Genomic DNA, 20,002 nt, shown 5'->3' with positions numbered 1-20,002 from the left:
GGATATAAGGGAATGATAAATTTTGTGTTAGAACAAATCGTGGCAGTGAAAATATTTGTTATAGAAGCAAATTATAAAACCGAATCAACATTGTAGGTAGCTAGGATGTTAAATTATATTTTAGAAAACTACCGGTCTAGTAGTTATAGCTTAGAATACCTAATTAATACTTTTTACAGGGAAGCCTCAACTTAGTTACAAAATTAACCATTTTTCTATTAAAAATCCTTTTAGTCACCAAACTTTCCTAGGTGTCATGTTTTATCTCTGAGTCTACACACGAGGCATCCTCTGGTGTTCTTTTGCCCCTGAGGTCAAAGACTACATTGTAACTATTATTATGTAGATAAGGCTAGTAACGTGAGCAAGCATACATCACCAAGCTGATCTTTCTGTCTCTAAATATGTCTCTTTCCTTCCTATCTCTTCACCTACACGTATGCAACTAACTGTCCTAATGTCCGTTTGAATGACAAAGTAAACGACTAGGCTTCAAATGGTTACTTTAACTCCCTCTATCAACGTTTTAAAATGAACATTAACTAACATTAGGTATGTTATAAACCGCTGTATTGTGGTAATCTGGAATTATGGTATAGTATGGTGGGGTTAGGACTATTTTTATCTCTTTTTACAAAACCAATTGTATTTAATAACCTTTGTTGGGAAACATATCAAAACCTGGCCTTTTAACGACATCAACCTTTGACATTAGATTCAACATGTATTGACATGTAATTTCCTTGAGCTTGTTTTTAGGTTAAACGTCTATTTGCAGTTTAGTGATAAGTGTAAGCTATAGCTATTTCTTTTAAATGTTAGGATTAAACTGTAATGTGATAGGATAACACCTAATTGGCATTTTTTTTTTTTTTTAAACCAACTGTAAAAGTGGTGCACTTCTACCTGTATAACCACATTTCCCACAACACGAGTTGTGTTAAATATTTGGGCAAGTGTGAGTTTACGGTGAGGCAGTAAAAAGACACCTTCTGTTGAATGCTGCAGAAACCTTCAGCATACAAAACAATGGTGTGTTACTTACAATCCACTTCTTGTTGTTGTTCTTGCTATTGCCTTAGTGAATGTGTGATTAAATTTATAGAAACTAATCCTTCATGTACTTGAACTTTTAAGTAACTCGGCTAACAAGTATCTTGTAGAAGCAATAAAATGTGGAGCCTTTCCTATATACTTGGATCGTAATTAATACAAATTTTTTACATAACTACTCATTATAGTGTAAATATGACATTAAACCACAGCAAAACTGCTTGTTACCCTTACTTATAGTAAGAAAACAGTTCTGGTAAAAAATATCATAAAAATATATTATTCTAATTCATTTATGTTTATTATTCGTGTTACACTGTGTTTTCCTACAATAGTTATTTGTTGATGCAATATTTAGACTCATTAATGTCAAAAGACTTCATTAATTGAACTTGCATTTTTTGTTGGTTTGGCAAAGTGCATCAAACTTTCTTCAAAATAGATTAAATGGTTGAATACATACTTTAATACTTTTCATTGAAATGGGAACCATACAAAGTAGGCATTTTAAGCCAAGTATGAATGGAGGAGTGGCGCGATTTTTTAGACTTGTAAGTGACGAAGGCCGACATATTCCTTAGACACATCAGTATGCCTTGCAGCTTATCTACGATGAACTTGACAGAGTAATTAGCTCTTCAATAAACTTGATAGTTATTGGTTACTATTATTAATCAAAATTAGTCAACAGGTTTGTTTTATAATAGCAAATCGAAATGAATATTATTTTGGAAGTAAACTGAGAAATAAGTACTATATACATATTTCTTGATTTTTGTATTGGTTGTAGCCATCGATGTATAAAACTAACATATTAGTTTAATACATCAACGGTTGTAGCTTCCCATTAATAGAACAAACACTAAATTATGAAGTATTGAACTATTACACATAAATAGTCCTCATTTTACATGCTAAGATTATTTATTTAATAAACATTCTACATTCTACATTCTACATATATTCTGCATTGAATAATTTCAAGAAAAGCCTGTTAAACGGTTAAATGGTAGCTTTGTTTTCTTTGAGTTAAAATCTAGTAATTGAAGGTCCTCTTGGATAGGATGTCTCTTGAAGCTGCTAAAGTCAATGATGAACTAGGATTTTGACTGTTACCTTACAGTAAGCATAAAAATGCTAACTACAAAAAAAGATAAAGCAATTACTGTATTTACACCATCAAAATGAGTAATTTATGCCAATTTACACATAAAGTATTGAAACCTTCTCCACGATAATATAAAAATTATATGAATGTTTCCAAATTCAGAAATCTTTAACATAAGATTATGATTGGAAACTACAGTTTCAAATAGTGTTTGTTAATATTGAAATTCATGGTCAGAGCTCATGTATGCACAAATTTATCAGCAAATATGAGTCAAACCAAAATAAAACTCACTATAAAATTGGAACTGAAAAGACAAAGTCTGCAATGGCACTAAAACCATTATGAATTGGCCAAGGATTGTTGTAAGGGAAGCAAAGTTACTGGTTTCGTCAGTAAGGATGAACTATAACCAAGGACATGATTGCCACAACCAGTGCGAGAATAAAAGCGATGACCATCATTTGAGTGTCAGGCGGTGAGAGGAGACGAGAGAGCGCCCAGCAGGACGTGTCGATGTTGCAGGAATGGAAGATCTGGGTCCGAGGATTACCTGGCTCGTCTGGCATCTCTGCCGACTGGAATTCTGGCTCACACTCACATTCTCCTGACAAAACATCGGACAATTACAAATCGATTCTAAATCTCTAAATTTTTTACATCAAAGCAGAAGGTACTGCCACACAACTAACTTAAGACAAGAGTAAGTTTGTGCCATTTTAAAATTCTTTTAAAGAAGATTCCTTGAAGGGGCAAAGTTTAAAAAGGTTTTGTAATTTCTATATCGTCCATACTTTTTCTCTGAATGTATTCGTAAGCCAAGAATTTTTTTTCCAAAATGGTTAGTATATCATTTCAACAAAGGTGCAACAAGCCTTCAAGACTACTCAAAGGTTTTGTCTTTTGAAAATATTATTTTCCTAGCCCAAAGTATAACATAGGAAGTGCGTTTGAATTTGAAGCACACTATCATTGAGTGTCCCTTGGAGTTTAAAGTAAACTGCGATGATTTGAAGTGTCAGGTTTCATTAAAACAGAATTTTGTGACAAAACATGGGTACATTCGGTTACTTAATCACATTATAATACTCTTGATTGACATTATCATACAAGAGACAACCTCAGAAGGAAGTACACAAAAGAAAACATATTCTTGCAAAAGCGCTACCGTACCTAGACACGCGATAAACAAAGTCCATCAGAATGTGTGTATACTAATTAACATTATTAGTGCGGTCGACATGTCTAAACATGAAAATTTTGTTTTTTTCAATGTTAAGCAATGGTGAAGAAGATGAAGAATTCCCGTCATCTACACTCAAAGTGTTAATAATATGAAATATCCTCAAACTTGTCGTTTAACATTGTCAAAACATCACCAACCAGAAACATTGCTGAGTGCCCCACGATGACAATCCAGATACGCCATCCTACTGTTGGAGTAAGGGAAGCAGTCCGGTTCTAGATCAGCGTGAGCCAGATGCTGAAGATCCTCTTCATCCAAACAGCTGTTCATGTCAGTACATTGGTTGCTGGCCACATCGTACACAACGTCTGGCATGCCTCGTCTTTTGCTAGGCAGACACGCTGGGACAGGCTCACAAACTCTGGATGCTTTGTTGAAGAAACTCCGCAGCCCGAAGTACTTCATGTGACAGTCAACCATTTTGCAGTTGTTCAGAGCGTCTTCGTCATAGGAGTTGCAGGGTGGACGTTCTACAATGTAGCCTGGGAAGCCTCTGACCATGCTGCATCTACAAAAATACAATTCTGGTGTTCATTCTTCATAGTTTGATGTGTGAATTAAATATAGTTTTACTAAGCGTGCTGGGTAAAACATATTTTTGAAGATGTTATACAAATTTTATTTATGATTAGCCAACATATACATGACTCAATTTTTTTAGTAACACCTTAAAAGATATACCTCCTCCTGCTATCGCCAAGAGCAGATGATTATAACCCGGTAATTTCTTATTTCCCTGTAATGTGTGATCATTTAGTGTGTAAAGTGTTTGTAAAAGGTTCTAATTAGATTGTTTAGTGAAATCCTAGAAAATATTGTCAGCACAAAGCATGTAATAAAGATACACTTCACAATTGTTTTGTTATGATGACCTGATACAGTCCAAATAATAGTTCTGTAGCTACAAAAATGTGGTTTTAATCACAGCTATTTCTTAGTAGTGTCAAATTATAATTTTAACTACTCTCTATTAAAGAAAAAAAAAACTGTTGCTGAAGATCTTGTTCTCTGGGTTTTTCAAATACCACTGACTCATTCATTCACTCACTCACTCACTCATCACGAAATCTCAGAAACCATAAGACCTAGGAACCTGAAACTTGGCAGGCATCTTCCTTTTGGGTAGTAGACACTCACTAAGAAAGGATTTTACCCTCCGACCTCTGGGCTCCGCCTCAGTGGCTCTGGAGTTTCCCATGTTAACCTTATGAGAAATGGAATTAATGAATCTTAACAGCTGTTTCAATTAAACAAGTTGGTTCTGTTCTATGATGTTCAATAGCATTAAAGTTACAAGGATTACCAACAGGGTGCAGCACTATTATTTCTTTTACATTTATGACAACAGCTAATTTGCAACCAGGACGTGATTGAGCCATGCGAACGAGATCATCTTGAAAATTAAGAAGTTAAACGGGGCAAAGCCTGCGGGTTACAGCTAGTTGTACATAAAGACAGATAAACCTATGACCAAAACGTAACCACCCCATGGGTGATGAAGACTTTTAAAGCGGAATGACAAATTAATTTATCTTTCATCTAAAAAATCCGTCAAAGTAAAAGGTATTTATCTGATGTTTCATTTACCGTGTTTCTTTCATTGCAAATAGCAATGGCAAAACTCTTAATACAACACTGTGCCAAAACAAAATAATTAAAACTACGCAACTATTGATCGTATTGATAGCCAATTGATCTTACTTGACGTTTTGTTCGCTGAGAGCCGTGTCGAAGGCTATGTGTTGTAGCGCCTCCTTTGACCGGTTACATGACGACATGTAATGCACTCCCAGTAGACATTCTCCTCGTCTGTTGTAAGGGTAGAGTGTCGGGTGAATGAGAGTGAAGTTCTGGTCCACGTTAGGCTCTACTATTCTTGTCTCTGGGATGAGGTGGATGTTGGTACAGTCAGTTTGTCCTCCTGGGAAGTCCTCACAGCACTGGACCATGCTCACTTGTACCTGAAACCATGTTTGTTAACTGATGTTTTAAGTCCACAAGGGATCTTTCAACTTCTTACTGTTTTAATAATGCAATTTTTTAAGGGTAAAATTAATTTCTATAACTTAAACCTGCACCTGCATGTATAAACTTGCAATTAAAAATCCTGAAGGAGAAGTTAGGAAAGTGCCTTAGTAATGTAATATTTGGGGTTAAATTGTAAAGAAAAATTTTTTGGGGAGGTTTTTATGAAGGCGGAAAGTGTTGTTTTAATCATTAATTGTCTTGCTTACCACCAAAAGTTTGTAATACATTTAAGAAGGTCAGTGTATTCATTGTTTGTGAGATGTGGTAGTGTGGGGTGTTTTAGACAAGAATCCCAAAGGCGCTGGAGTCCAAGGTTCTTTAGCTTTTGTGTACCTATATTTAAGGTAACGTTTTTTTATTCAAATTGAAGTTGAATGTTCATCTTAACTCATAAGTAATATTATAGCACTTTCCATGCTGCTATTTGCATTTTTTTCTTTGCAATTTTGTTTTTTAGTTCAGACTATGTATGTCAAATGGTCTGTTCTAAAGAGAGTGTTTGAGTTTGACTCCTATGGTATGTTTCTAAAATAATTCTGATTGAACTTAGGGGAGCCATGAGGTTAGCCCATGTTACAGTAACCATGTCTGACGATTCCGTAGTTAAGTGTAAACCGTACATAAAAGCAAATCAAATAGATCTAAAACCAAAAGCGATTGTGTACGTATTTTAACACCCATCCATTCCCATATAGTCAGTTTTAGGGTAAAAAGAAAATTGTCCTACTGAGTCTCCTTTATAGGAGTTTGATGTCTATTACTGATTTATCTCCCATAATAAGCAAAACTGATAAGGTCAGCATATTGAAAACATTAGCATCCTTTGTATCATAAAAGTTATCATGCAGAGTATCTCACTCATTTATGTTATATTTGAAAAAAATTGGCTACAGCATTGCTGGTCCATCTAGATGGGATTTCCACTCCGGTGTTTTAACATCAACGGTTCACCAAGCTTTAAATATAATACCTGTAAAAGCAATCACATAATAAGAAGCATTCAAAAAGTATTCTTTGGTACACACCTCTGCCGCTTCAGTCCCCTTGTTAACCACAGTTACGAAGAAGTGGATTCCAATGTGACCTTTGACAAGCGGAAGCAAACCTGCATCCACAATCTCCACACATTGTGAAGCACCCCGCACACACTGTACTACACTTAACAACACTACAGCCAATAGTACAACCATATCCTTAGGTTTAAAAAACAAAAATTTGTAATTACATAACGGTTTCTTCAAAATATTTTGTTGGATGGAAGTGGTTATTGTTTACAAACTATACACATATGATGTTGATAATTGACATGTTTGGTTTGTGTACGAACTAATAAATTAATAAACTGGATGAAAACACATGATTTGTAACATTACAGTATCTAAGTAAAGAAATAAAGAAGATACCATAGATAAAACATACTCCCTTAGCTTAGTCTATGATACAACAAAACTTATTTTGGTTTACTATTTTATCTATCTTACTATTGTCAAGTTAATTTTATCCCTCACCTTACCATGCTTTATGCTTCAGAAAATCAGGTTGAAAATAAATTAATTCTAAATCAGAAAACTATTTTGCAGCAGTTTCATTGTGGTTTTGCATAGATTAGCGATATATTAGGTTCGCAAATCTTCTTCAAAACTAGTACTGTAAAAAATCAGCTTTTTTCTCTTTCAACCAAAATGGTCTTTTAAATAAAAATAGAGATAGAAAGTTTCCAATATAATTTTGACAACTCTACCATGAAACAGAGAGGCTCAATTATATCAATTAGACCAATTAAACTCTGATTTTATCTGGTTTCAGCTACCGATCCCATCAGGAGGCTGGAGTGGTGTCCTGAATGCTACTGTGTTCAGGAACAAATGCCCTCAAGCCAACAATGAGAAGGAACTGCTAGAACTGCAGCAGAGAATCGAGAGGAATGAAGACGTCGAGGACTGTTTGCATTTGAATATTTACACGCCTCAGGTAAATGTTTTAAAAGAAAATTTAGTGGATCATTAGTATATTTTGAATATGGATTAAGATTAGCTGGCTTACCTGAGGAAATTAAATTCAGGTGCTGATTACACAATATCAGTGTTTGGTTTTATGTATTTTTATTGTTTATCTATCAGGGAGCCAGCTGGTCTAGTGGTTAGAGCGCGGGCCCAGAGGTCCTGGGTTGAAATCCCGCCGAATCATCAATGGATTTCATCTAAGTGATAATGCCGAAACCCATAGGTCTATCCTGGGTGTAATGTGAAAAACAATCCAGGGCTCGTGCCTAGCGTCCTAGGAAAAAAATTGTGTATCTACTATGAGTACGTGGCCTCTAAATTATTACAGATAACCTAGCTAAGCTCACTGATGTACCCATCCTTAGGGAGGAACTGCTGGAAGTTGCTTATCTAAAGTTTTACGGTATTTCTTTTGTGAGTTTGTTTGAACCACAGACTGACACAAGCAGATTTCTCATTCTATAAAGCTTGTTCTTTATGCCTGTTCATGTTTGGTGACTGTGCCAACCAAATTTAGTTTCTTTTATTTTAGGATTAATTTTATGATTTGTACTTTACATTTTGGCTATGACAAATGAGAATTAGCTACTGTTTCTAATTACGGTATCTGTTTGTTTAGTTCAAATATGGTATTAAAATAACGGAAAAAATGTTACAAAAACATGCTCCTGTAGGCATCAGACTAGGATGACAAATCTACCAAGGGATGTTTAACTAGGGTTTTAATTGAATAAACTCGATAAACTTATCTATCTATATTATTAAAAGAATTTGTTGAATATTTTTATTCAGCAACTCGACCCCTAAATATTTATTTTTATTGGCATATTGGGTATCAATTTAAAGCTCTTATCCTCTAGATGTGCCTTTTGCGGGTTTGGATGATATCCTATAAAAGCCCTTCATTCTATAGGCGTTTACAATTTCAGAGTTTGTGCTGAATTCTATTGTCAATAATCTGAACTTTTAAAATGTACATTTGTTTACATCAAAACAGATGGCCATGATAAAATTTTGTTTACAACCATACGAAAATGGTGTTATTGTTACAGTTGGTGATGTTTTAGTGAATTCAAGTAAAATATTGTAATGCTATTTGTATAAAATGTAAAGAAAAAATCACTTACGTTAGATCTTGTGTTTTCATGGTATGTTTCATTAGTATTTTGTAATTTTCCTAAGATGCCTCGAAGAGAACAGTAGAAAATTGTAAATTAATTCAAATATATCATAAATTTTGTAGTCACAAAGTGACGCTAGCTGCTAGTAGCAAAAAAAAAAAAAAAAACGTACCGGTACTTTGCTTAGTCTGCAGGTTTTCTACATTAGGGTTATTTTATTTTCCATGTGTTTTGATATGCAAATAAATTATTTACTTGAATCTAATTTACCTATTCATCTTTACCTTACTCCAGGTTCCTCTCAACAATACTTGCAGCACGTACTTGCCTGTCATGTTCTACATCCACGGAGGAAGTTTCCGAGTTGGGTCTGCCAGAGATTTCCTTCCTGATTTCTTTCTGGAGGAAGACATAGTCCTAGTTGTGATTCAATATCGCCTGGGACCTTTAGGTATGTGACCTAGTAATCAAATTGTTTGTTAATAAATTACAGACTAACTTTAACATTTGAACAGATGAATTTGAAATGAATGAATGAAGGTTGTTTATAAGGCTTAGATGAATTAAAATGAAATTAAACATACAGTAGATAGTTTCCCCTTGTTAATCTTTTGTAAAAGAATATTCCATAATCAATATTTCCTGGGGTTAGTACTTGTGTCTTTTATTTATCATTTGCATTGGTGTAGTTAGTAGTTTTAGTTTACAATTTAGTATGTGACCATCATACTAATACACATATTCATCAAACATAGGCTACATAGTTCATTTTGTGAGAATCCATATAGTCACCAAAAAATGTTCGAAGAACATACTACTGTACTAGTACTGTGGTTAAATAAATTAAATCAATCAAATAAACACAAATTTTGGTTTGATTAAAAATCATGAAAAAGTAAAAACACACTCTAGAAATTAAAACAAAGTTTGTCAGAAAATGAAAACGAGGCATGTTATATGTTAACAGAGTTGAAAAGGACATTTAAAACACTGACTTGACTTATCTTTCAACACTTTTGCCAGGTGTAACGAGCTCCCTTCAATACAATGTGTGTTTGACTCACTTGCATTCATTTTCTTGGACTTGAAGTAATATAATTACATCACTAACAAAAACAATCATTAGATGGACTAAATTAACTGTAGTTAAAAACCATTAAGTAAACTGAGTATTTTATGTGAATATTATTTTTTATTACAAAATAAACCAAAGCCGGCGATATTAATACTATATTTACACAGCATCCCATAGTCAGAAAGTACCTTCATTGGATGAAATGAAATGAAAAAATCTTTATTTATTCAGGCAAAGAAATATGTCTTTTCTTTTTACACTTTTCTTACACTTAACCTGGCTCAATGATAAGTGTGTCTGAGTGGATAGGGGTTTGACTGGCATTACTTAATGATGCCCAAAATGATTAAAAAATGTTAAAAGCAAATCAAAAATAGAGTTTTAAAATGTACAATTTTTATTGTTGATTCAAGTTTTAATTTACCTGAGACTTTTAACTTGCTTGTAAATTTATTAACGTATTTGTATTTCTCGTAGGTTTTCTGTCGTTTGGAACCGAGGAAGCCCCTGGAAACATGGGTCTGCATGATCAGCTGATGGCTCTTCACTGGACCAACCGTTATGTGAATCAGTTCTGCGGGAATCCTCGTCAAGTCACCATCTTCGGACAGAGTTCCGGAGCTGCTGGCGTCACACTACTCATGGCCAGTCCTTTAGTGACTCCTGGTGTGTATAAACATATCTGTTTCCTCTGCTTATATATGATTGGTACATTTAAAATTTCATCAAAATTGGACCAAAGGTGTAGTTGTAGATCTGTAGGCCTATGGGTCCACAAACACACACGCGCACACGTATACAAACACCCACAGAGACATCACTTAAAAAAACATTTTTTTTAAGGGGACGCTAAATGGATATTTTCATAAAAACTAAACTTGAAGATGTTGATATTAAGCACTCCAAAACCAACTATCAAAGACACCTCCCACCCTACATTTTTCTCCTTCAATCCTCCTACCTTTCTCTGCTAAATTTCTTTTTGAGAACTTTTCTGTATCAATTATAGGAGAACAAAGTAGAAATAAAATTAGATAAGATTTTTACAAAGGAAACATAAGAGGGTGTGTATTTTAAGGTGACAAATAGTGAATCACAGGCTGTGTTGAATGAATGAGACGATCAGTGATGGCTTTGTTACTTATTAAGTTCATTTGGTTCTTTGGTCAAGGTAATTTATTAAGAGCTATGAATGGATATCAACTGTCGGTTTGGTCAGTAATAGTAAACATAGTAAACTCAGTATCAGTTATCAGATAATCCTTATTGTCTTACACTTGAGTGTGAGACTTTTAAAAACAATTTGAAATTATAACTACAGTGAATTTATCATTATCTGGTATACGTGAATTTATCTAAGCCATTCAAGTAAGCCTGCTATTCTCACAAAATATTGTAGAAACCTAGGTGCTTGTGCTCATGTTACATACTTCAATATTTATTAATTGTAAGTTATCCAACGGTTGTTTGTTGTAAGTAATGGCCGGTGGTTTATGAAGGCCTGTTCCAGCGAGTGATCGTTCAAAGTGGCTCCGCCTTGTGCGACTGGGCAGTAGACTTCAGTCCTGTGGAACATGCAGAGACCATCTCTAGGATGTCCAGGTGTGACCGGAAAACTCATCAGGAGATGGTGGAATGTCTGAGGAACCAGTCTGTCTACCAGCTGCTGATGGCTCATTCTGACTTTCTGGTCAGTTTTAGATTGAATTTCGTTCTCACATTTGTTTCAGATTAGTGTTTAAAGCGTCAACATTTCCAACAGTATTGTAAAACCTTAGGTTGTTGTTTACCAATCTTGTTGCTGACAAAGATTCAGTTTCCTGCCGTTTTTCAATCCATTTTGCTTTTGATAACTTTTTCTTACACGAGGAGCATATTTTGTTTGAAGTCAGCTGAGACTAAATTAGGATTGATGACGTTAAGTACATAAACCCATTTTACACGGTCAAAAATCAATACTGGAGGCAGAGGTGCCCATACCCCCATGGTCAGGGGCACAAAGCCCCCTCCCTCCATTTCATACTGCCCCTTGCTTTAACCCCTACAAAAAAAAAAAAAAAAAAAACCGGCTTCCCGTCCCCTTCTCACATCAAAACCAACATTCATTTAAGGGATTTTCTAAAGTAAAAAAAAAGAACCAAAACACCAGGTAACTGTCATTACAGAATGTTTATTAGGAATATTCATTTTCCAAAACAAATATTTTAAGGATGATAAAATAAGATGATTGATAGTTAGGTAGTTTTGAAATGATGTAATGACCATCATTTTAGAACATTTGGGCGGTCTCTTAACCCAACCCAAAAAAAAAAATTAATTAGCCTCAATGGACAAACGCTAGACCAGATAGCTGCTACAGGAATGAAGAAAATAGAACTATTTTCCTCCCAACGCCCTCTTCAAAAATGCAGTTTTTTGTCTGTCTGCATCATGAAGTCGTCATGGTAATAATCTGTGACCGTGGCAATGTCTTGTCATTTCCCGCGGTTGCAAAGAAATCATCACATCCTCTTGTGATCGTGGCAATATCACTTGACATCCCTTCACAGTCGCGAAGGTATCACCATCATCTCTCGGAATTACGGCAATATTTTGATATCCCTTTGTGGTCGCGGAGACATCACTATCGTCTCTCGTGTTGGCGGAAATATCTTGATATCCCACCGGAGTGGTAGTTTGCAGTATTTATTTACCCTTTGAATGCTATTGCATTTTCAATTTACAGAGCCCCTTATACAAATAATTATATAATTTTCATAAATATAGTTACTTTTGACTAAGTTGTAATATTATTCCTAATTAAAACCACAGCAGATTTTGAGTTTAATGGTATGTATAATTGTAATTAAAATTTTTGCTCTCCAACTAGAATTACTCAAAATACAGTCACAAATTGTATTAATAGCATTTTATCTAGTGATTTTCTAGCAAAATTAAACATCTAAAATAATGTATATTTAATTAGGTGTTTCAGACCATAGGTCTTGTTATAGGTCTTTCAAATATCAGCTGCATAAAAAAGTAGAAAGTCAGAAGATATTATAAAATACCCTCATCGTCGCATTTTCCAGTAAGTTGCCCAAGAATAAAAGTAGATGCTGGATGAAGGTAACGTGAAAAAGAGAATCAAGTGTAATTGCTAAGACTAATAAGGATGTGAATTTTCAAAAGTATTACAAAAATTACAGAAAAATATTTAAAACTGATTTTGATAGAGCCCAGAACATGTTTAGCTGTAAGGTAAAAACCACATCTAAAAAACAAGGAGCCAAGCAGTGTGGACTGTTGTCAATCTGAACTGTGTCTTGAGGTCTAAAGATATGGACTTCCCTGAGTTGTGTGCCAGAGATAAGCTGATAACTCATGGTCAGGCTATTTCTAACTTTCTCAACGAAAAGTTTGCAAACACTTCCAAGGACATTAATTAACTACTGTTTGGATACTGCATCCGAGCAATGAATACAAACCCTTAGGTTTTGTATTCATTGATAAAAGTTAGTGATACATTTTATGATATTAATCAAAGAATAAAGTTTAAATTCAGACATGTATTTGTATCAGAAAAAAGACTACCTACCTTAAAAAGTTAAAGGATAAATAATCAGTAGGTTGAGATGGAGTTTTAGATTGAATAATAAAAAATGTAATAAACTTTATAGATGAGCCACTTTTGTTTGATTTCAAATAAATGTTTTGATAGAGGGATTTTTCCATATGCATATAAAAAAAATGCTAAACTGAAACCACTTTTCAAAAAAAAATTCTATAGATAACCCAGAAACCTATCGTAAAATTATCTTTATCAAAAGTTTTGGGAAAAAGTAGCGTATGAACAAAAAACAATACTCTGTTTACAGACTATCAATTTGGACATCACTCCAAGGTCGCAAAGACAGCACCATGTCTCTCGACAATATGTAAAATGAAAACCCCCTATAATCTCCTACAAACTTCCCCCTCCCCCAAAACAAATCCCTGTGGCGCAAGAGCATCAACCTCCCTTCTGTGCACCCCTAACTAGAGGAAATGAAAAATAAAGTAGGGTCACAAGAAACTGGATAAGTCAGTAACTCCGAGTTGAGATTTTATTTAGTTGCATTGAAAATCTAATAAACCGGATTTAAACAATTGATGTGGTATCCCAATAGGTACCCATAGGCTTACTGTATGACTGAATTTTAGACTCAGGGGTTGATGACAAGTTTTACAAAAGCTAGTCTAAGTAAAGAGCTGGGTCTATGTACTTGGTTTGTTTTACATCAAAACAGAGATCAATAATCTTTCAACAAAGTTATCTCTGTATTTTAATTTTTATGTTCCAGTCACAGTACAAAAATAAAAATACAAAATAAAAAGACTGCACCATCATGTAAACCTTATGTTGAATCTCCTCTATAAACTTATCTTAGCTTTATAGTAAATGCGTTGTTTATATTTTAAAAATCAAGACAATTTTACAAAATATTAAACTTTCTGTTAGACAGAGGTTCTGATCAACGAAGGCAGAGCAGTGAGGGGAAACAATGGGGGAAACCACGCAGTGGTGGAAAAACCGGGGAAAACCAGTTTCTTGGTGGAAGATCCAAGAGTCAGTTTCCAAGATGGCCGCTTTGTCAAGGTGCCAATGATGGTCGGTGTGACAAAACATGAGGGCAGCTTTTTCCTTGGAAGTGAGTTTATAATCTAGATTAGATTAGATTTTATATAAACCCAACACAGCAAAGTTATAAGAACAGCTTTGTTTACTGACTAAGACCAGCTGGTTCAATTTCCAGGACCATTCCATCCCAATGATCAACAGCTGGGTTCAATTTTTAATACAAAAATGCTATTGCATTACATTACTCATGATCAATCTAGGGACATTATTACCAGGCAAGCACTATAATATCCAGTCAGCTTCCCAGCAAAATGCCAAAGGACTTAGCTGTATAAAAAAATCTAAGAGTTATTATTCCATAAAAACAAGAAGGGAATGATGATGCCCCGCCACAGAATATTATTTGTTATTTGCTTATGGTCTCCTTATTTGGCATAACGTATACTACAGAAACTATTTGAGTTGAAATAACTACTGAAATATATTAGTCAAAAACCAAATTAAAAACAAAGTTTATTTGCTAAAAGAATTAAAGAAAATGCACATAACACAGAAAATTGTAATTTACTTTTTAAGAAAAAGTATAATTTTGAATAAAATTTATGAATACTTAAAAACTCCTGTTATTAGACCAAAGGTCTTGTTTCAGATATACATGACTTCATCCTGGAAAGGAACAATGCAACAAATAACACAGATTATCTCATTAACGACTTCTTGAAAGCAACTCTTCAGTTTAGTGGTAAGTGAGTAAAAGCTAAAAATGTTTGAAAGCAGTCAGACTAGAATAATAAAGTTTAAATTAGCAATATCTCACACATACATACTGCTTGTTCGTACAGTATCGAAGTTTTGGTCACTATATTAATCTTGTAAGTTATACCGTATGTAAATACAAAATATTGAAAGTACAAAATGTTTTGATACCTAAATCTAGTGAAATAACCAACCATTGACTAAACATAGCTGAACTTAATATATTTTCTTGGCTTCCAATTTTTACATTACTTGGGAAGTCTAGTACCTATGAAATAACCAACTTCAAAGGTACAAAGTTTCTCAAAATGTAAGTTTACACCAACAAATTGAATTTTTCCACATTTCAATAGAATTGCAGATCAAGTATAGCTACATGATTGGCTCTATCTGCACTGCATACGATACTGAAGCAGGGCAAGTCTGTTTTCTAGATACATTTTCCTAAAACTTAAATTTTTTTATAGGGATCGACGACACCACTGGAGCAATCACTGACGTTTTCTTAGACAAGTACTTCAAGATAGAAGAGATAGGGAACTTTACAGCGATGGTTCCAGGCTTAGTTGATGTAAGTGTAGAACACTTTTCATAATGTTTAGCCTAAATATCCAACTGAGCATCAATCAGGTAAGTAGATTCATGTTTGTGTACCATCAAAGAAAATATCCAACCAGTGTTAGCTGTTAAAAAGAGCACTGTTAAAGAACAAAATTAAATAGTTCATGTTCTATTATTTCTGCTTTCAGAAGTTTAAATATTACTGGCTATTGATGGTCATCTTTACAGTAATAACGGAGCTCAATTATATACTTAATGCCAAAAAAATAAGACAACGAACCAACAAAAGCTACATTGACAGGTTAAAAAAACTAGTAACCATCTGCAATAATTCTAATTAAAAATACAATATTATTCAGAAATATACAAATACACGTCTTTTAATCTAAATACCTTAATTCTAGTTGTATGTGTTCCTTAGTTACTAAATTTGAAATAGTCGAATAGTCAGAAATATTATCTACTCATACAGTATAGTTTGAATTGAATAACAAATTGAATACTGACTGGAAGTTTGTCTAATCTTGTTTCAGATCTGCGGAGTGACTCTATTGAAGGCTTGCACTCTACAGCAAGCTCGACGCAACGCTCATCTGGAACCAACCTTCCTCTATACCTTCAACTACAAGGGACAGTACACCAAGTTCGGACAAGGAGAAGAGGCCCATCACTACCCCTTTCCAGGAGGTACACTACTTGGTTGTGGATGCGTTTGTAGAACATTTATACGGTTAAATTTCAACTGGGCCCAGTCGCATTCCAACAAAAAACTTCATAATTGTCTACTGATTGATTGTTGTAACTTGAACTCCATATTCCAAAATACTACAGATTTGTTTACTATGGCAAGTAGCCACAAAATTGTGTTAGCACCCTGAGAATTAACAGTTTCATTTCATACAAATTTTGGTTTATGTTCACTGTGCAGCCTGTGTTTGCGTCTTAAAACTTGAGAGTTACCATCCTTGCGTGTATCTTTTCCCTGTTTTTTTTTATGTTAACATCATGTGTGCTTATTGATCGAATGTGTCTATAAATTTGATTTTCAATTTGACAATGGGTTCTATGAATATAGTAACAAGCCTAATCTTTAGAATAAAATGCATAAAACTAAGGACATAAAAAGGCATGTAATCTATCATATACTAGCATTAACAATCTTGGTGGCAAGAATCATTGTTTTATAAGACAGCAGTTTTTGTAAATGAATGTTCACGAATGTTAGTATTTATGCTTTATGTTCTAATGGTACTTGATAGTTAATTTCAAAATATCGCCTGCCTCTATAGGTGTGGCTCACTCAAACGATCTACTCTATTTATTCCCCAACACTGACGGAAACCTGACTGGAACTGACAGAAAAGTGGCTCAGACGATCGTACAACTGTGGACTAGCTTTGCTGCAGATGGGTAATGTCTTTAAAATACTCGTAATTTAGATATTTATTCCATGTCAAGTGTTTGTTTCTTATTTATACAAGGTGATTTATTTATACTTATATTTTGTGTGTACCAACACTATTTAGGTTTTTTCCAGATTGCTATAAGCGAACAGTCCAACCCCTGGTCTTGTAACTATCTTATACGGTTGACCTTTCTTTAGATGAATATCATCATTTGATAAACTAATGACAAATTACATTTGGTTCCACAACCGGCCCCGCCAGGCATGGATGTCCATCTGACTTTTGTATAGGGTCGCTGGGGAATGGGCTATGGAATAAACCCCAGTAAAAAGGGTGGTCTTAGAGGTACTCCAGAAAAATAATTAAATTTAGATCAAAATGTTTGAATTGACATGTTATTAAAAAATTTGCTTTGTCAGCTTATGTTGCTTTAAATTAAAAATTTTACAGCTTACTACTGTGGCTACTGGCATAGTGTGAATTGTTTAACTTTTGATTATTTCGGTCAGAACTTCTAGACAGAATTCACTGATTTTTCCAGGTTTACCGGCAGAAACCCTGACTTTTTGACTGTGATTCCTATTCCCCAAGTGTACCTTATACTATGAATCTGAGGGTACTCCATATTTTTGGGTTCGGTCGGACGAACGGTTGGGACGAGGGATCTATACGGACAGAAAATGTTTGTCTGACCAAGCTTGGATCGAGTCGAGCCAAATCGAGTGTGAATTTCTGCGACCGCGGAGAGCGATGAAAATGTGTGACGATTTAACCGCGATCGTGGGAGACGATGATGTCCAAGATTTTTTTACCTCCAAAGATGTGGATGATTTTGCCAAGACCACAGATGATGTTCTCGATTTGCCGTTACTGTGGAAGACTTTAATGATTTTGCCATGACTGCAGAAGATTTTTACGATTTCACCATGATCGCAGACAATGTTCTCGATTTGCTGTGACCGTAGAATATGTTCTTGATTTTAACGTAACCGAAAAAGACATTTATGGCTTTGCCAAGATAGTGGAAGATGTTTAGGGCTTTGTCGAGATCGCAATACGTATTTATGGCTTCACTGAGATTGCGGATCATGTTCATGATTTCACTGTGATGATGGAAGATGTTCTCGATCTTGTCATGGTCGCGGAATATGTTCTTAGTTTTGCCGTGACCTCGGAAGGTGTTGATGATTTCGCCATGACCACAGATGACGTTCGCAGACTTAAACTGGTTTTCCCAGTTCAGTTCAAAATTTCCGCATAGTTCCTGATTTAATAAATTTACGCAAACCTCCCAGGATTATCAGTCTGTATGGTCAGCCTGGTAGGTTCTCAAAGGGGGGGCTCGAGCCCATTCTGGCCCATATGGATGGACGCCCATGCCGCCCGGGACTAAACCAGAAACATTTACATTTGATTTAAGCACTAAACACACTTCTACCAAGAATATTGTATTTTAATTAGCTAAAACAAGTAACTTTGGTACTAAAGAATATCTACACAAAGTTTACTTCATTTCAGTGTTTCACTCTCATTGAAAACTAACTCAAATCAATATTACTGCTGAGCTGTCGTGCTACATACAGAATAAAATACTACCGAATTCCACATCAAGATAAAAATTAGAGAAATTGGAATAAACAGTGTTTATTTATAAAATTACAGTGATTTTAAGGGTAAAGTATGATTATTTAGTGCCCCACTAATTAATTTAGTTCCAAATATTATTGTGTTTCCGTGTTAATTGATAATTACAATACTATTGCCTTTGAATTATAATAAGTTAGACATCCCATCTCCACCAGCCACAGACAGTTCTTTAATCGAAGAAAACATAGTTCAATGGGCCTCTCCAAGTGAACTGTTGAGAAAATACCTGTACTGTAATTATTTTCACCACGTTAACTCCTTTTAACTCTATTATCTTCTAAATTATGCATTTTGGATAAATTGTGTTTTTATGAGAGGTAAGTAAAATTGTATATGCAAATGTAGCGGTACAAGTTTTGAATATGTTCTCAAAACTACAAACTTATTAAATTTGTTCACAGATATCCAAAATCATCACACATGAGGGGATCGTGGCTTCCTATGACCACTTCGGTCGGACCTTACCTCAGAATTGACGATGATCCGTCTCTAAGGGAGAACTTCTACGTAGAATACAACATAGCTGCGACCGAAGGATTGGACGTGTACATGCAAGAACTATCTAGAGCTTCCACATTGAACTTTGTTCACATAAATATATTTGTAGTAATATTGATTAATGTTACTTGTAGATAAACTGTTAGGTTCAATAAAACCGTTGTGACAGGGTTATGAAAACTGTACTTAAAAGGTGATAGAAAAGCTTTTTCAGAGTTTAAAGAGGCCTAAGATGGCAATATGATGGAGTTCAGGACCTGCTGTATAATATATATTTTTGGCATTTATTCTGATTCCCATCCTTGAATCCAAAGCTTTAAAATTCTACTTATACCTAGATTTAAATTCTAGATTTTAAATTCTAATTTACCTAGAGGTGAAAAAGTTATTGGAAAGTTTGTTGAAGACTAACTTTAAACTTACTAGGCCTGATATCAACATCTACATGAATTTTAACTTAATGTTTAATGTAGTAGTCACACAAGATATTCATCAGAAAAGTACAAACTAGCTTACAGTTGTTTTTAAGCATTTCATGCATGGAATAGAAAATGACTACTTAGCAATGTAAATTGGGATGGCAGCAATGGACATTCCAAACTACAAAATGAAGGTTTTTGATTTCCAAATATATTTTCTTACTGTAATATCCTTCTAAAGACCTTTTTACTTTCAGATAGAGGGTAAGCCTCACATATTATACTGTCATATATTAGGCAATGTATACCATAGACACATCTGAGTCGTTTGTAAAAAAAAAATCGTAAAACAAGCCCTTGAATTTGAGGACCATTTAAAGAGAAATGGCTTAGAATTCAGATTTTTCAAATATTTCTTATTCTTATAAATTTCATCTAAGTATACAATAATATGTTTATATCTATGTAATTTACTGTAGGC

At 34.5% G+C, this 20,002-nt stretch overlaps 2 protein-coding genes across 2 annotated transcripts in view; one reads left to right on the top strand and one right to left on the bottom strand.

The window, feature by feature from the left end:
- The window catches only part of LOC129001220 (glutactin-like), a 35,242-nt gene extending 15,955 nt beyond the window's left edge, over window positions 1–19,287 (top strand). The window contains exons 2-11 of the mRNA XM_054428446.1: window positions 7,242–7,406; window positions 8,854–9,010; window positions 10,112–10,300; window positions 11,134–11,324; window positions 14,115–14,304; window positions 14,884–14,976; window positions 15,458–15,561; window positions 16,085–16,238; window positions 16,841–16,961; window positions 19,006–19,287. Coding sequence (XP_054284421.1) covers window positions 7,242–7,406; window positions 8,854–9,010; window positions 10,112–10,300; window positions 11,134–11,324; window positions 14,115–14,304; window positions 14,884–14,976; window positions 15,458–15,561; window positions 16,085–16,238; window positions 16,841–16,961; window positions 19,006–19,240 — 1,599 coding nt within the window. The 3' untranslated portion in view covers window positions 19,241–19,287. The remainder of the gene's footprint in view (window positions 1–7,241; window positions 7,407–8,853; window positions 9,011–10,111; window positions 10,301–11,133; window positions 11,325–14,114; window positions 14,305–14,883; window positions 14,977–15,457; window positions 15,562–16,084; window positions 16,239–16,840; window positions 16,962–19,005) is intronic.
- Window positions 2,061–7,503, bottom strand: LOC129001221 (uncharacterized). Its single transcript, XM_054428447.1, has 4 exons — window positions 7,479–7,503; window positions 5,109–5,368; window positions 3,545–3,915; window positions 2,061–2,768 (listed from the first exon to the last, which is right to left on the bottom strand). The coding sequence occupies exons 2-4, from the start codon at window positions 5,354–5,356 to the stop codon at window positions 2,554–2,556; spliced, it is 834 nt and encodes a 277-aa protein (XP_054284422.1). The 5' UTR covers window positions 5,357–5,368; window positions 7,479–7,503; the 3' UTR covers window positions 2,061–2,553.
- Window positions 19,288–20,002: the final 715 nt, after the last annotated feature.

This window comes from Macrosteles quadrilineatus, unplaced genomic scaffold (assembly GCF_028750875.1).
Source record: "Macrosteles quadrilineatus isolate MER2022 unplaced genomic scaffold, UCM_ALF_1.0 Scaffold_8__2_contigs__length_117827958, whole genome shotgun sequence".
NCBI lineage: Eukaryota > Metazoa > Arthropoda > Insecta > Hemiptera > Cicadellidae > Macrosteles > Macrosteles quadrilineatus.
Note: the sequence above shows the minus strand (reverse complement) of the source record. Positions and strands in the feature narration are given on the sequence as shown.

Bases quoted from the DNA above. Each gene is read 5' to 3' on its own strand.
- LOC129001221 (XM_054428447.1), bottom strand. From the start codon at position 5,356: ATGGTCCAGTGCTGTGAGGACTTCCCAGGAGGACAAACTGACTGTACC. The intron at 3,916-5,108 runs GTAAGATCAATT...GTATTTTTGTAG, and splicing joins CTCAGCGAACAAAACGTCAA to ATGCAGCATGGTCAGAGGCT. The intron at 2,769-3,544 runs GTTGGTGATGTT...ATGTTTTGTCAG, and splicing joins GGCACTCAGCAATGTTTCTG to GAGAATGTGAGTGTGAGCCA.